At 34.6% G+C, this 16,196-nt stretch overlaps 2 protein-coding genes across 2 annotated transcripts; both read right to left on the bottom strand.

The window, feature by feature from the left end:
* Nucleotides 1-560: 560 nt before the first annotated feature.
* On the bottom strand, nt 561-4,043 carry LOC131631902 (uncharacterized). The gene is made up of 2 exons (XM_058902664.1): nt 2,434-4,043; nt 561-826 (listed from the first exon to the last, which is right to left on the bottom strand). Exon 1 carries the CDS (start codon nt 3,817-3,819, stop codon nt 2,974-2,976), a length of 846 nt encoding a protein of 281 aa, XP_058758647.1. The 5' UTR covers nt 3,820-4,043; the 3' UTR covers nt 561-826; nt 2,434-2,973.
* A 948-nt stretch (nt 4,044-4,991) lies between these two features.
* Nucleotides 4,992-5,597, bottom strand: LOC131631896 (subtilisin inhibitor-like). Its single transcript, XM_058902658.1, has 2 exons — nt 5,442-5,597; nt 4,992-5,337 (listed from the first exon to the last, which is right to left on the bottom strand). The coding sequence occupies exons 1-2, from the start codon at nt 5,497-5,499 to the stop codon at nt 5,138-5,140; spliced, it is 258 nt and encodes an 85-aa protein (XP_058758641.1). The 5' UTR covers nt 5,500-5,597; the 3' UTR covers nt 4,992-5,137.
* Nucleotides 5,598-16,196: the final 10,599 nt, after the last annotated feature.

Genomic DNA, 16,196 nt, shown 5'->3' with positions numbered 1-16,196 from the left:
TGTTTATATTTCCATTGTTGTTGATGATGCCATTGTTGTTGTTTATGTATTTGTTGTTGTTTATGTCATCATTGTTGTTGATGATGTCATTGTTGTTGTTTATGTATTTGTAGTTGATGATGCTATTGTGAATGATGTTTGTGTCCTGATGTTGATTGTTTTATATCTTGATAGATGGTCTCTGTCTTTGCATTTCTTCACCCAGTAGCGACGAAGCTACGTTTACAAATGAAACCAGTACAAACGATTCTCAATCTGTAGGCGAAGAATCGAAAAAAAACAAAGAGGTGCCACAATGATGGCTAAGTTAAAAAAATTCTACAAGTCAGGTGCCAAACTTCCGGTCGAGTTTAATACCTTTTATACGATTCTTGATGGTCCCAATACTTCCTTTTTTAAGAGTTATATTGTGTTGATTATGTTATGTTTCCCGTGTTTCTTATGATGTATAGAATAAGTGGTACCGTCTAACCGTGTACGAATGAAGATAATGATGAGTATGATCAATTTCTTGCTTGAGGAATAAGAGAGTTTACTAATGAAGTCTCATGGCTAGGTCGAGGGTCAACTAGGCTCTGATACCAACTATAACACCCCGATCAATATGCATCTAGAATCATACTAATCAAGTGTAAAATAGTGGTACTGAGTACATTCATAAGTGATAAAAATACATCTCAATATGTATAATATACAACAAATTCCATTGAATTAATAGTACACAAAAAATGTAAAACGAATCACAGCATAACAGCACTAGAATCAAGTGCAACTTCTTCACGTCACTAATCATATCTTCCTCGGTCCTTACCTTCAACATGATAACCTAAAATATGATAAGAAATGGGGTTAGATAAAATATTTCAGTGGAGCTCCCTATCCTATGGGTCCACTCGACTCTACAAGGTAAACTATCATTATCTTATCCTGTTATTACCCACATATATACTATTTCATGGGTCTTAAGAAACGGGGCATAATAGGCTTTAAAATAACATATAAGCTAATAACATAAACGTACGAGCCATGTAGAAAAATAAGAGCCAAGAATTTATCACGTCGAAGCCTTTGACAAACCTCTAGCCCAACTAGTGTTTTCAACGCTGTTGAATATCGACCTTACGACCCATTGTGGCAAGGTTTTAGAGAAGTTTTTGCTCCTTCTAATATGAGTAAGTCCTATAAGGTGGTTTCCAGAAATCATCTGCCGCCTTCCCTCAGAACTAGCCTAGCAAGGCGGTATCTAGTGTTCTCTTACCTTCCATCTAATGGGGCTTACTGTTTCAAGCTACACATTACCATTAGTCGGACGCTCCCAACTTTCCCTCCCTTGATTCCATTACCTCAGAATTAGGGTGTACTGGGTAGTACCAACGTTTCATATTTTCAGTTCTAAACAGTTCCCTATTTCGGATAACACTGATCCTAGGGTCCGCTCACCAGGTAATTTCTATTACGAAAGCATTTTATGTATGCATTCTAAAAAATATATATAAAACTTCATATTAATACCATAGTTACACATTACATGATAAAATTATGAAACTTTCCAGTATAAAGTTTACTTCTAATTATCTTTCAAACCCAATTGGTTTCATCCCAATCCAAGTTTATTTAGACCTAGTACCTCTATTTCAATTCAGCCAACCGCAAGCATGTATATTCATTCAAACAATAAAATAACATCATTTCTATCCATCTAAAAATGAATTAGCCTAATGTATCCACATATATACAATTCACCAAATGCATTCATCAAGTTGACTCACAAGATTCATCATTTCAACAAACCAAGTAAATCAGTCATGAATAAGTCAATGTATTCAACATGTCATGCAATCTATTGTATGATAGCATATTATGATACTAACTATCTATACATGGATTCATGGTATACATTTCTATTGAATCAAGCGTACAGGTGAATATGGCCAAGCAAGCATCCAAGGATACTCATTCCAATGTTTCACTTACTCAAACATGTTTATCATGCTAGAATTTCATAATCATATATGTAAGCTATTATGTAGTTCTATCATATTAGTCCCCACATACATATAGAATCATACTTATAATGCTATCAATTGATTCACAACAATCAACATTGTAACACGCATGTAATGCAAGAATCATCTTCAAACATTTTGGCACAATTGTTTTTCTCAGATAATCATGATATAAATATGACATTAATGTTAAATCCTGACAAATAAAGGACCTTCTCCAAGACTAGGTTATCATCTAATTTGATTCTTCCAGCTTTGTGAGCTTGAATATTGGTTCCATTTGGTAAATTAACAAATATAGGGGGAACTAATTCACTACATGATATATACCACTATATAGAGTTGCAAATATGGTACGTGGCTCATGTGTCTAAGATCCATTTGCAATCATAAAATTTGGTTTGATTATCATGGTTAGGTTATTTACCTGCTGCTCCTGCAGAATAGCAGCCGCTACACTCTCCTCTCACCATATTTGTTGCATGCTTGGCTCCATCCATATTGTTCCTTTCAAGTAAATCAATCAGTGTATTGAATTGATCTTTGGTGATGGCAATGCTTCATTCATTAGTTTTTATCTTCATTTATGCACCAACTTCTTGAGCATCATGCCCAACATTGTTGGTTGAGGAATTTCCCCGAGAAGCTCCATATCCTGGTGGATGGATACCCATGTTTTCTATTGCAAGCATCTACCGCGTGGCCATTTTTCTGTAATAAGTGCATACCTTCTCTTTGGATGGGTTGTGTAACACCCCGATATCCGCTGCACGCATCAACCGTGTCGGCCAACCGAGCATGTTACCGGCTTAATCAATAATCCCCCCTAGGAATCGAACCATGACTCTAATATTGTTTTGGTGCGAATGAGAATTCTAGCCACATCCATTCTAGTCCTGTTCTTAGTAACTTCATCCTCTTGCATTAGAGTGCCTAAGTTCTGAGAGAGGTAAAAAAAACTGTAATTTCACACCTGACACGGAACACCGTTAACCCTCATCCACATCACTCTCTCCTTGTCAACCTCTCTTGGACTCCATACTCTAACCTCCTTGAACCACTGCCCAAGCCAGGTATTTCCACCATCCACCAGTTCCCTCAATACCCCTTCATCTTCATACTCGAGTAAACACAAGTTTGCACCGATAGCGATGCTTTTTTTCGAGAAAAAACCTTCAGCGAAGAACTGTGCTTGCATGTTGAACGTCGATCCCAGATTTACAACCTCCCCCACGTACGTGTTCAATAATCTGTTCATAATTTCACTCTCAAGGAGATACTCCAATACTTTGGTGGAAGTTTCTCCCTTTAAAACCTCCGCAAAAGTTACACCCTTCCTGAATCCCTTGATACCACTGATATCCTTTTTCTTAGCTTTTGCTTGAGCAATTACAGAGTCCTCCTGAACACCACGGGATTTGGTTCGGTATGTGAAGTTTTGATTTGGCCTACGACCAAACTTGGGTAAATTGGCAAAGATCTTCCTTCCATCTAGGAAAATATTATCAAGTTTCATCTCCAGCCTCCTTTCATCCCCTACATTAAAGAACCTTACGAACCCATACTTCTTTCCCCATCTAGTTTTCTTGTTGGGTATGAACACCTCATCGATATCGCCTAACTCCTTGAATTCGTGATACAGATCTCTGGCCTCCCATTTATCATTAAACTCAGTGACGAAGAACGTTGTTTTTGTCGTTTTCCAGACTTCCCTTCTTCCTCCTGTTTCCAGGCTTCCTTTCTTCTCATGTCGTTTTCCATGTTTGTGAATCCTTGCTTCCTTCCATCCCTCAGTTTCTTTGCTTTTGTCCATGCCTCTGATGTGAGTACTAAGTTAGAGAGAGGTGAGAGTTAATGATCATATTTTCACCCTGAATAATTATTCTCTCTCTTTCTCTCCCTATCTACCTTCAAATTCAACACTCTTATAGTTGCTTATTTCAACAACTTGACTACTCCCTACAAATATTAGTTTCTTGTCCTTGTTTTTTCTCTGCCATCAATAAGCAAAATAGAGAACTTTAAAAAATGGATCTTTTGGTGAGCTTTGTAGATTTTATTGGATATAGAATCTAACATCTATTCATATAGAATTAAGTGTTATCCAGGTGTTACAATGCCAAACACATGCCTCAATTTTTGGTGGTGCAAGGTATATTAACTTTGGACCATATATTTGGTGTACGAGATAGTATCCATGTGATACGCGAGGTTTGCCAATATTTTGTTTATAGTTTTTAAAATTATTATTTTTAACCAAAAATAGGAAATGAAATTATTAATAATTTAGATATTAATAATTATTTTACAATTGATTTATATAAAACTTAAATTTTATTTTTATAAGACTGATTTCATTTTATCAATTAAATTATAGAAAAATAAATTTAAACCATTCATTACAATCACTATCTCTTAAAAATGAAAATAAGAGATAATGAAAATAATTTAAAATAAGTTTAAAATTTTACTATAAAATAATAACATGTATGCATTTTTGTATTTCTTCTCCAACACTACTCTAAATTTTATATATAATAAGTTGTTTAAATGTAAATACATGAAAAAAGTTTATTATTTTTTAATCTAGTAAATGAATGATGATGAATGTACTATAAGTTTTTATTTTGTAAAATTAAAATCAACATATGTAAACAAAAAGTGAATTCATTAAAGTGTGTGCCTATATAATAAAATCAAATTAGAGGCTCATTTGAGGTAAAAAAATAATGTATTTTGTTAATTTTTTTCTATACCTTAGAATTATTTAGATAATACGACAATTTGTTAATTTTTTATTAGACACTAGTGTAAAATTATTTACACAGAGCATGTCACTCTGATTAAAAATATTTAACCTATCAATATTTTAATTAATTTATAAATTAAGCTAAGTCTTAGTTTAAAAATCCAAAACAAATTTATACCTACTATAAATTTGTATTAAACTTCTAATCTAATTAACCAAAAATTAAAACCACATAATAATTTTGAAGGAGATATATTATTGAAGAGAAAAAGACATGTTCCACACACATACTAAAAAAAAATTACATTTATTCTTCAAACAACATCACAAGCTTCATAACTACTAGTATATCTCCTCTCCTTGACATTGAGTTGATGTAATATTAGCCAATGGTTGGAGTCTCAATGACCTTACTAGATTCATCCACAAATAATCGAACTCGATCGAGTCTGTAATCATAAGTAACAGGAGTATTAGGAGGCACCACTTGAATTCTAGCCTCAGGCATCTCTTCCTTTATCTTCTTCTCAGCTTCATCTGCAGTCACACCAACCAGCTCAGGCCAACTTGTTTTTGCAGAACCTTCAAAAAGAGAAAAAAATATTAATATATAAATATTACGTTGTTTGAATAATTTTCAACCAAAAAAAAAAAAAAATCTAAATGAACCATCAATTATATCTCACTTGGCTGTTCCAAGGAAGGGTTAGTTGACTTAGTTCCTTGTTGTTTTTCCTCTGCCATCGATAGAAAAGAAAAGAAAACTTTGAAAAAGAGGTTTTGGTGAGCTATGTAGAGTATGAAGGTTATATCTAAAGGATTTTGAGATATTTATAGATAAATATTTGGAGACTCTATAGTAATTTTATTATTATTGGTGATAAAATCTAACATTCAATCATATAAATTGTGATATGATCCATCTGTTGCAATGCATGTGATACACGAGGTTTGCCAATACATGTGTACGATAGAACATCCATGAGATACACGTGGTTTGTCAATATGTTATTTATATTAATGGATTTTTAAATTATTATTTTTTAGAAATTGAAAAAAATTTAATTATTATTAATTTTAAGTAGTATTATTTTAACTTCTCTCACTATAATGTGCTTTTGAGATGTTCAATGGAATAAGATAAACTCGACACAAAGAATCACAAGACATAATTTCAATATCAATCTCAAACTCAAACTCGATAACAACTAAACTATAACATATAATTTTTCATAATTTGAAAAGTATAACAACTAAAAAAACAACAACAATAATAACATCAACAACTCGAAAACAACAACTTACATTAAATAACAATTCAAAAACTACAACAACATCAACAATAAACCTAAAAGATTAATATTAGTTTAAACAACAACAACGACAAAACTACAACAAAATCAATAATAAATCTATAACATCAATCTCAATTTAAAAACAACAACAATATTAAGCCTCTAAGATTTCGCATCTCAACAATTAACGACAACAACAATGACGGCGATGATAACAACAACAAAATAAAAACAATAACAAAAACATTAAAGTAACTTGTGTAATGATGTTTGACGTACCAGATACGTGAAGAAGAAGTAAAAGAAATAATTTGGGTATTTCATTTATGGTAAGTATCGAACAAGATCCCTAAACACATCATCGTTATATGGAGGATGATATGTGTTTAGGGTTCTCGTTTTGTAGGGATCTTCATTAGGCTTTTGTGTGTATTGTTTTAGTTTTAGGCGAGTGAAACTGAAAGCTACAAGGTAAGTTATATATATCAGAGCAAACAATTTCACTTCGGTTGATTAACATAACCGAGGTGAAAAGTGGCTTTTTTTGGATTAAAAATAAAATATGTAGGAAGACGCCACTTTTATGAAATAAAAACTTAAACTGAATTTGTTGGAATTCGAAGCGTGCACTCTGAATTAGTTTACCCCTCGATTTTAAACTAAAACCAACTTAATCGATTTTTTATTTTTAAAAGAAAAAAACACGGTGCATCCAAAAATTATACCTCAATTTTTCGTTAAATGAGGTGAAATAATTGTCATAAAATGTATTATTTGTAGTAGTGACAATACATAAATTTAAATACATATACAACAACAACACATAACACAAATTTTTTAAATCAAACTCATACTTACCTTAATCACATCCCGGGTACCCTTCTTCTTGACAACCTCAGTCACCTTCTCCGCTTATCCTTGGTCAACTTCTCTCACTCCTCCCGATGCATCATCTCCTGCTCCTCCTAGATCACCTCCTTCTGCACTTCTTGGATCAACCTCTCTCACTCCTCTTGATGCACCATCTCTCGTTCCTCATGAGTCACTGTCTTTCACACGTCATGAGTCAACTTTTCCAGCTTCTTTTCTAATTCATCTTGTATCCTTTCACCTACCCTTTCATCAATTGGTTCTTCAATTTCTTTTGTGCGCATTACTTTGTTAATCTTTGGCGATGATCTAAAAACTATCCTCAAGCCCGACGCCTCTTCAAAGACCACAAACACACCCACCTTGCTCCACTGTCCCAATCGATTATGCCAATGTGTCACGACGTTCTTGTGAAACAAAATGTGCCATCTTTGGATTTTTCAACAACCAAATCCTACACAAATAAAATTTTATCTTTACTAAATTTAATTAACACAAATAAGTAATATTGAAAAAAGTATCTACTTATAATCTTTTCAGCAACTTCGCGTGTAGCCTCTGATGTGAACTCGCCTCCTGGTCTTTGACGTGCTCTCCTTCATTTCTCATGGCATGATAGTAGAGATGAACTGCAATCAAGGCTTCTAGAAGGATATTCCAACTCTAGTTCTCTTTGTTTCCTTTTTCTTTAATCATTATTTGTTCCAGTTTATCATATCTTCCATGAGGCAATCTATGTGGATAGATATTTCTTGCCCTATTCTCTTTTCCTCTTCGACTCTTAGCCAATAATTCAAGAGTGCTATGAGACTTGAAAAACATCTCCCAACTGTCATTTCTAATAAATTAACTTATACTTCTTATATGGAGGCTTTAAGTTATCCTATGGATGTGTAATATAATCACTTGTAAGTTATGTCTTAAAGCTCCTCTGACACTTACCAACATATGAAACTCATTTCTTTTGCAGCTTATCTTTTTCTCGAATATTAAACACTTCATATATTTATCTAAAGAGGTTTTTTTTCCGAAAAAGGGAAAGGCCCAAGAAATATATTAGTGGAAAAGGAAAAAAAGGGGGGGACTAGGTCAAAATCTCAAAACTAGCAAACTCTAAACTTAGGCAAACCTTAGTGGTAAAATAAATCATAAAATTTAAAATAAATTCAATAATATTAACCCATATTTTATTTTTCAATGCTCCAAAAACATCATTCCAATAATCTATCGAAATGTTAACTTTGCTTCTATCTTTTAACTCTTTAAACTCTCAGCATTTTTACCATAAACCTTATCAATTTTTAGACAAAAATCAATCAAGTACCAATATAGTTTTCACGGGATTTTGACAATTTGGTCATCATCGTGGCACCTCTAAATTTTTTTGTACTTTTAGTCTTAGTATATGTAGTTGTATGATAGGTGGAGGTTGTAGGAGAGATGTTGGTTGATTCACCCATCTTTGTTTAAACAAAAAGGACAATAAATATTTTATTTAACACAAATCTACAAAGACACTAAATATGTGATTCATAAGAGCCTTTCATTAGAATAGCCTAATAACATTTAACTTTACACAAACAAAATCTATTTTACTTAACTCATGTACATAAACTTTATTACTCATGTTACAAATAGATTTTTGTCAACAACAATGCTAAAAGAGAAAACCTTATTTCCATTTTTTATAAACATAATCAGAATAACTTCTCAACATACTATATAAGCAATAAGCAATTCACAACAACAAAAACTAACATTTCTAAGTTATGTGCATAGATAAAGTGTATAGCATACCGAAAAGGTAATGTATAAGGTACGACAATGGTTGAGAAAGCTCCATTCGAGTTTGGTTTTCTTTCTTCTGTTTCAAGGTTTGTTCAATGGCATTAACGACGATTGAAGGGAGAAAACGTACGTGTGTTGGAAGAGTTGATGTTCAAACACGTATGTGTGTTGGAAGAGATGATGTTTCAAAAGCGATGATGAAATTTTATTTTAAAAATATGTTATGGCGTTTTGATGAAGATGAAAATCATCCAGGGTTAGTTTTTATAAGAGAAATATGTTATGGCATTTTGTTTCGCAGGAGAATGAAGATAAAACACGCGTGGAAAGATAAATAAAAATTTATAGTCTTGTTATGTGAAGTTTACATGCAAAAGAACTTACATGTCAGATACCGGTGCTAACCGGGGGAATAGAATTTTTTTTAAAAAAATAAAAGCAAAATACTCTTTTTGGTCCCTTACCTTTACATCGCAGGTTCAATTTAATCCTTAATTTTAAAAGTGAAAGATTAATTTCGTCCAACAAAAATTAATTTCGTAATTTAAAATAGTAAATAAAAAAAGAAAGACGCAATTAAAATAATGTAACGCTTCCCTAAGCCAATTGAAGATAAATAAAAAATAGTAAATGCAGTAACTAGTATTCGAGGCGAGGTCCTTGATAGATATATTCTCTAGATTATCAATAAAACCGAAAAAATGGATTATATTAAAAAAACAATTAAACATTGTACATCTAGAAAATATACATCGGTTATTTGTTAGGCAATAAAAACATTATCTTGGAATATATATTTTGTAATAGTATATAAACCTCATAAATGTTTTATCAAAATATTTTATTTTATTTATTTGGAAAATATTCAATTCATTGATTATTCATTGAAAAATAGTTGCTAGTATAATTACTTATACAAACTAGTCTACCTTGAAATTATTTATTTTAGGTCATTTATAATAAATTTAAATATATTATTAATCTATATAAACTACTATATTACTATATTACTAGTATAACTTTCCTAAATGTATTCATTTACTATTTTAGGTCATAGATAATGTAGTTGTAAGGCAGAGTTTTATATGTTGTATATATATAGTTCTCAATGTAACAGTAACTCAATGATTGAAAACATAATGCATAATACTTTCCTTTTCTATTCTGCACTCCTTTAATTCTAATATGGTATCAGAAGTGGTTCAGATCTAAACCACGCTTTCCTTCATCATCTTCTTCTTCCACACAGATCAAATCCCTAAGCTTTCGTCACCTCAACCATGGCTGACTCTGGTTCCCAAACAGAGCTTCGAGATTCTCAATCGAGCTTCTTCAATCCAAACTCCGATAACACCTATGGACCAAAACTCTCGATTCAGCTTAAAGACAATAACTACTTGCTATGGAATCAACAGGTTTAAGGTGTGATCTTGACTCAGAAAATGCACAAATTCGTTGTGAATCCTCAAATTCCGGCGAAGTTCAAGACTGATCAACATCGTCTCCAGAACATTGTCTCCGCTGAGTATGAATCTTGGATTGTTCAAGATCAAGCTTTGTTCATCTGGCTTCTTTCGACAATCTCTGAATTCGTGCTGCCTCGAGTGCTATCTTGCAAGCATTCGTATGAATTCTGGGACAAGATTCACAAGTTCTTCAATGCTCAAATGCGAGCTAGGGTTTGTTAGCTAAGAGTGGAACTCAAATCCACCAAGAAAGGTAATCACTCAATCACTGAATTCGTGCTTCGAATCAAGGCTATTGCAAACTTGCTTCTTGCGGTTGGTGATTCAATTTTTGAGCAGGATCAAATTGATTCAATCCTCAATGGATTACCAGAAGAATACAATCCATTTGTGATGCAAATGTATGGGAACACTGAAGCTCTTTCTCTATGTGTTGTGGAAGCTTTACTATACGTACAAGAAGCACAACTTGATAAATTTTGCCAAGAACTAGCTATGGCACAAATCTCTGCAAATGTGGCACACACTAGTGAGTCTAATGGAAGTTTCAACCAGGCAAGGGGCAGAGGTCGTGGCTTTAGGGGCAGAGGGTGTGGCAGAGGATGCTTTCCTCAAGGCAATAGACCATTATGTCAACTATGTGAGAAACTTGGCCATGTTGTAATGAACTGCTGGCATAGGTATGATGAATGTTCAGCCCTCATAAACCCCAGTCACAAGCAAATGGAACTCAGAATAGAAAAGAGTCCAAAGGAGAAGGAGCCTCCCAATCAGAATCTGCAGCAATGGCCATGACAGTGTCTGCACAACAACCAACTGCATACACTCAGGAGTACTCTCTACCATCTGATCTTGACTCTCAAGCATGGTTTTCAGATTCAGGTGCATCTCATCATCTTACTCCTTTTACATCATGTTTATACAATAGTAAGCCATATACATAAAAGTGTCAGGTTCATATAGGGAATGGCCAAAGCTTGATTATCAAAACCATAGGCACCTCATATCTCAAAAAAAAGCTAGTGCTTAATGATATCTTACATCTCCCTGCTATAACCAAAAATCTGTTGTCAGTCTCAAAATTTTCCATTGATAATCATGTCCTATTTGAATTTTTTTCTAATAAATGTTATGTCAAATCCCAGGGTTCTAAGGAAGTCCTTCTTGAAGGTTTTATGGAATCCAATGGCCTTTACTGTTTCCCCAATCTCACTTTGAATAAAGACAGGTCTGCTGTTCACTCCATTAGTCAAAAAATTTCATCTGTTGTTTCCTATTCAAGTAGTATAGTTAATTCTGATGTACTATGGCATTGTAGACTTGCACATGCCAATTTTAATACTGTCAAAAGCATTCTCAAATTGTGTAATATACCTATACATAATAAAAACTCTCATGATTTCTGCAAACCATGTTGTTTAGGGAAGTCTCATAGACTGCACTCTCTTATGTCATTGAATACTTATAGCAAACCTTTTGAGTTAGTCTACACTGATCTCTGGGGTCCTTCCTGTTAGACGCTGGCCTAAAGATCTAGAGGGGGGGGTGAATAGATCTCACTAAGTTTTTACGGATTTTTCTACTGACTCGAGCGAAAGCGGTTCTGAATCGACTTGCGTCTATTCCGGACCGCTATTGCAAAGGTCGTATGTGTTTCAAAACCAAAAAGTAAGTGGAATTGATGGTGAAGTAATATGATGGCTAACCAATACGTTTAACAACTGAAAACCAATTAACTCCTAGATTGACAACTTTGATTTGCAATGCAGTAAGATTGGATTAAGCAAAAACACAAACACTTGGTGATACGTTCAAATTGATAGTGATTCAAGTTGTGGTGAATTGTGATGTTTGTGCAGAACTTTAATTCACAATTTTAACACTTGAATCGTTGATCAATTTTGCACTTATAACCAATTATGAACAGAAAGTAAAAGAGAAAGTAAAAGCGACAAGAACACGATATTTGTTTAGGCAGTTCGTCGATCGTCCTCGCTACGACTACGTCTGCCCCCAATTCCAAATTGAAATTGGGTAATCTTTCATTAATGTTGAAAGTAGTATATACAAAGAAGATAACAAAGCGATAAACGATAAACCAATTATGTCGATCCTTTGAATCTTCTTCCCCCTTAATCTTGAGCCAGATCAAGGTTATCCAAGAGCTTCACTTTGATTCCCTTCTGCAGTGTCTTGATTCCTTGAACTCCCCGTTCCTCAATCGTTACACTCAGCCGAATCCTCAATGAACGCCTCTTGATAAAAACCCCCAAGAACCACCCGTCGTGGAGGACAAAACCCGCAGATTTTATTCACCAACAAACCCCACAAACCTTCACCCACTAGGAATCTTCAATTCCGTTCCATGGACGTTATCGAACTCATCACTAACCCGCAACGCAAGAATGATTATGTGTAATTGTGTTGGAGATGATGAAGAACGAAGATGAGAAGCGTTTGTGTATCTTTCAGTCGTTGGTGTTGCTTGAATAATTACCCTTGCACAATATATATGATTGCATAACAGTTAGAACCAAGAAAAACTGATTTTTGAACTTTCTTGATCAGTTAGGTCGACCACTTGTAGTGCTTAGGTCGACCTAACAGAGCTTGCAGAATTTTGCTCCCAGTTAGGTCGACCTGTTGAAGGAGTAGGTCGACCAGAATCCTCTTCTGATGCATTCTGGGGACATTTTCACAGATTAGGTCGACCTAGTTGATGTGTAGGTCGACCTAACAGGCTGGTATGTAGAATTCATCAATTTAGGTCGACCTAAATGATGTGTGAGTCGACCTAGCAGGGATATATGAATTTTTCTCCATTTTAGGTCGACCTGGGTTGATGGTAGGTCGACCTAACTGCTGTTTTTCTGCATTCTTCTTGTTTTGCTTGTGTTGAGGCAACCTATAAACATATAAACATAATGGGTTGACCTATGAGTGATCAATGCTTGCTTTTCTTTAAGTTTTCTGCTTCCGTCTTGTTGTTTGAATGCTTATTTAAGTTTGCCATGAATCAAAAACATCTTTGAGTGTAATCTTGTATTCACATACTCCCCCTTTTTGATGATGGCAAACCATTCGTCTAAGCTTTGGTAGTAAATTGATAAAGACTCAACAGAGCTCCCCCGTACATCCAGCATCTATCTCTCAACAGGGCAATCTCTCAACAAAGCTCCCCCGTACATCCAGCATCTATCTCCCCCTTTGTCAACATCAAAAAGAGAAAACAGGAGAATAGGAGAGTAACAAGAGAACCATAGATAATAATGCTAGTATGTACAGTATAGTAGGTAAAAGGTGGTTAATGATAGAATGAGACACATATGTGAGCAGGAGCAGTTTTTATGCATGAAGTCACTATAAGCATGTTAATTGATAGCATATTATAGTATCAATAATATTTTTGGAAGTGAACAACAATTACGTTACCGCTTTTTCAATATGACGCCTGGCTTGATGATGAACTACCTTTACGCTAAGAAAAATGTTAGCAAGACAAATAGATATATACATAAAGTAAAGAAATAATATTAAGAGAAAACAAACGTAATTAGCCCAAATTAGAGATATCGAGTATCCCTAATTCCCTACGAATGTTGAAATATTGCTCCGTTGCTAGAGGTTTGGTGAAGATGTCAGCTAGTTGCTTCTTGCTTTCTACATGTTCAAAAGTAACGTCTCCTTTCTCTACATGATCTCGTAGAAAGTGATGCCTTATTTCAATATGTTTGGTACGTGAGTGTAAGACAGGATTTTTACTCAAGTTTATGGCGCTTGTGTTGTCACACATGATAGGTATGTGATCAAGCTTAATACCAAAGTCAAGAAGTTGTTGCTTGAGCCATAATATTTGTGCACAGCAGCTTCCAGCAGCTACATATTCTGCCTCAGCAGTGGATAATGCAACCGATACTTGTTTCTTACTATGCCAACTTATTAATGAGTTTGAGAATAGATGACACGTTCCACTAGTGCTTTTTCTATCGGATTTGCAGCCAGCAAAATCTGAATCGGAGAATCCTACCAAATGACACTCATTTCCTTTTGGATACCATAGGCCATATGTAGTAGTTCCACGTAAGTATCGCAGAATTCTTTTGACAGCTTTCAAGTGAGATTCTTTTGGACAAGATTGATATCTTGCACACATACACACACTAAACATAATGTCTGGTCTTGAGGCAGTAAGATACAATAGTGAACCTATCATACCTCGGTATAATTTCACGTCAACCTCTTTACTTTTCTCATCTTTGTCTAGATTTGTATTTGTTGCCATAGGTGTGTCAATTTCCTTTGCTTCACTCATTCCAAATCTTTTGAGCAGCTCCGTACAATATTTAGTTTGATTCACAAACGTTCCATGACTGAGTTGCTTGATTTGTAGGCCAAGGAAGAAATTTAGCTCACCCATGAGACTCATCTCAAATTCACTCTGCATAAGCTTAGAAAAGTCTTTGACAAGTTTTGCATTAGTGGACCCAAATATAATATCATCTACATAAATTTGGACTAAGAGAATATCCTTATCTTTTCTTTTAATAAAGAGAGTAGTATCAACTTTACCTCTAGAGTACCCTTGACTAAGGAGAAATTTGCTTAAACGTTCGTACCAAGCCCGAGGGGCTTGTTTAAGACCGTATAGAGCACGTTTCAGCTTATAAACATGAGTTGGATACATGTAATTCTCAAAGCCGGGTGGCTGAGCAACATAGACTTCTTCATTTATATAGCCATTTAGAAAGGCACTCTTAACATCCATTTGGAATAGTTTGAAGTCTTTAGAACAAGCATAAGCAAGTAAGAGACGAATAGCTTCGAGACGTGCTACAGGAGCGTATGTCTCTTCATAATCAATACCTTCCTCTTGATTGTAACCTTGGGCAACTAATCTAGCTTTGTTTCTAGTAATAACACCGTTTTCATCAAGTTTGTTACGAAAAACCCATCTAGTGCCTATTACTTGATGATCTCCCGGATGAGGGACTAAGTCCCAAACATCATTCCGTTTAAATTGGTTTAATTCTTCTTGCATGGCCATTAGCCAATGCTCATCAAGTAATGCATCCTTAGCGTTTTTCGGCTCAACTTGTGAAACAAAAGCAAAATGATGGCAGAAGTTACTTATCTTTGAGCGTGTTGTAACGCCCCTTGAGATGTCTCCTATTATATTGTCAATTGGATGGTCTTTCACGTTTGTCCAGGCCTTGGGAAGTTCTTCATTGTTTGAGATGCTTTCTTTTTCATTTTCATTGTGAGACTCATCTTTCTCTCTCTCAGCATCTTTCTTTACAATACTTTCATCCTCATCTTCCTTATCCTTGACAATGTCTTCAGTGGATGGGCCTGCACCATTAAATGAAAGACCTTTCTCGACATATTTTGCATAAGATTCATCAAAAGAAACGTGTACTGACTCTTCTACTATAAGTAATCTCTTATTATATATTCGATATGCTTTGCTAGATTGTGAGTAACCAAGGAATATGCCCTCATCAGCTTTAGCATCGAATTTGCCAAGATTATCCTTACCATTGTTCAAAACAAAACACTTGCAACCGAATACATGGAGATGAGATACATTTGGTTTTCTACCCTTTAGTAATTCATAGGGAGTTTTGTTCAGTATAGGACGTATTGTTATCCTATTCAAAACATAACATGCTGTACTAATCGCGTCAGCCCAGAAATACTTTGGTAGATTACCCTCATTCAGCATTGTTCTTGCCAGCTCCTCTAGAACTCGATTTTTACGTTCAACTACTCCGTTTTGTTGAGGTGTTCTAGGAGCTGAAAAGTTATGCTCAATTCCATGTTTATCACAGTATTTTTCAAAAAGAATGTTTTCAAATTCTCCACCGTGATCACTTCGAATTGCAACTATTTTGTTGTTCATTTTGTTTTGACATAATCTTGCAAATTGTGTAAAGGCTGGAAAAGTTTGATCCTTACTAGGTAAAAAGATTGTCCAACAAAATCTCGAGTAATCATCGACAATGACAAAACCATAGGTGTTTCC

Source organism: Vicia villosa, unplaced genomic scaffold, assembly GCF_029867415.1.
Source record: "Vicia villosa cultivar HV-30 ecotype Madison, WI unplaced genomic scaffold, Vvil1.0 ctg.000881F_1_1, whole genome shotgun sequence".
NCBI lineage: Eukaryota > Viridiplantae > Streptophyta > Magnoliopsida > Fabales > Fabaceae > Vicia > Vicia villosa.
This window is presented reverse-complemented; position numbering and strand designations above follow the sequence as displayed.

What these genes read in the sequence shown, in the direction of transcription:
- LOC131631902 (XM_058902664.1), bottom strand. Translation starts at nt 3,819, where the DNA reads ATGGACAAAAGCAAAGAAACTGAGGGATGGAAGGAAGCAAGGATTCAC.
- LOC131631896 (XM_058902658.1), bottom strand. Translation starts at nt 5,499, where the DNA reads ATGGCAGAGGAAAAACAACAAGGAACTAAGTCAACTAACCCTTCCTTG. An exon ending in CCCTTCCTTGGAACAGCCAA is followed by an intron (nt 5,338 to 5,441) that starts GTGAGATATAAT and finishes CTCTTTTTGAAG; the next exon opens with GTTCTGCAAAAACAAGTTGG.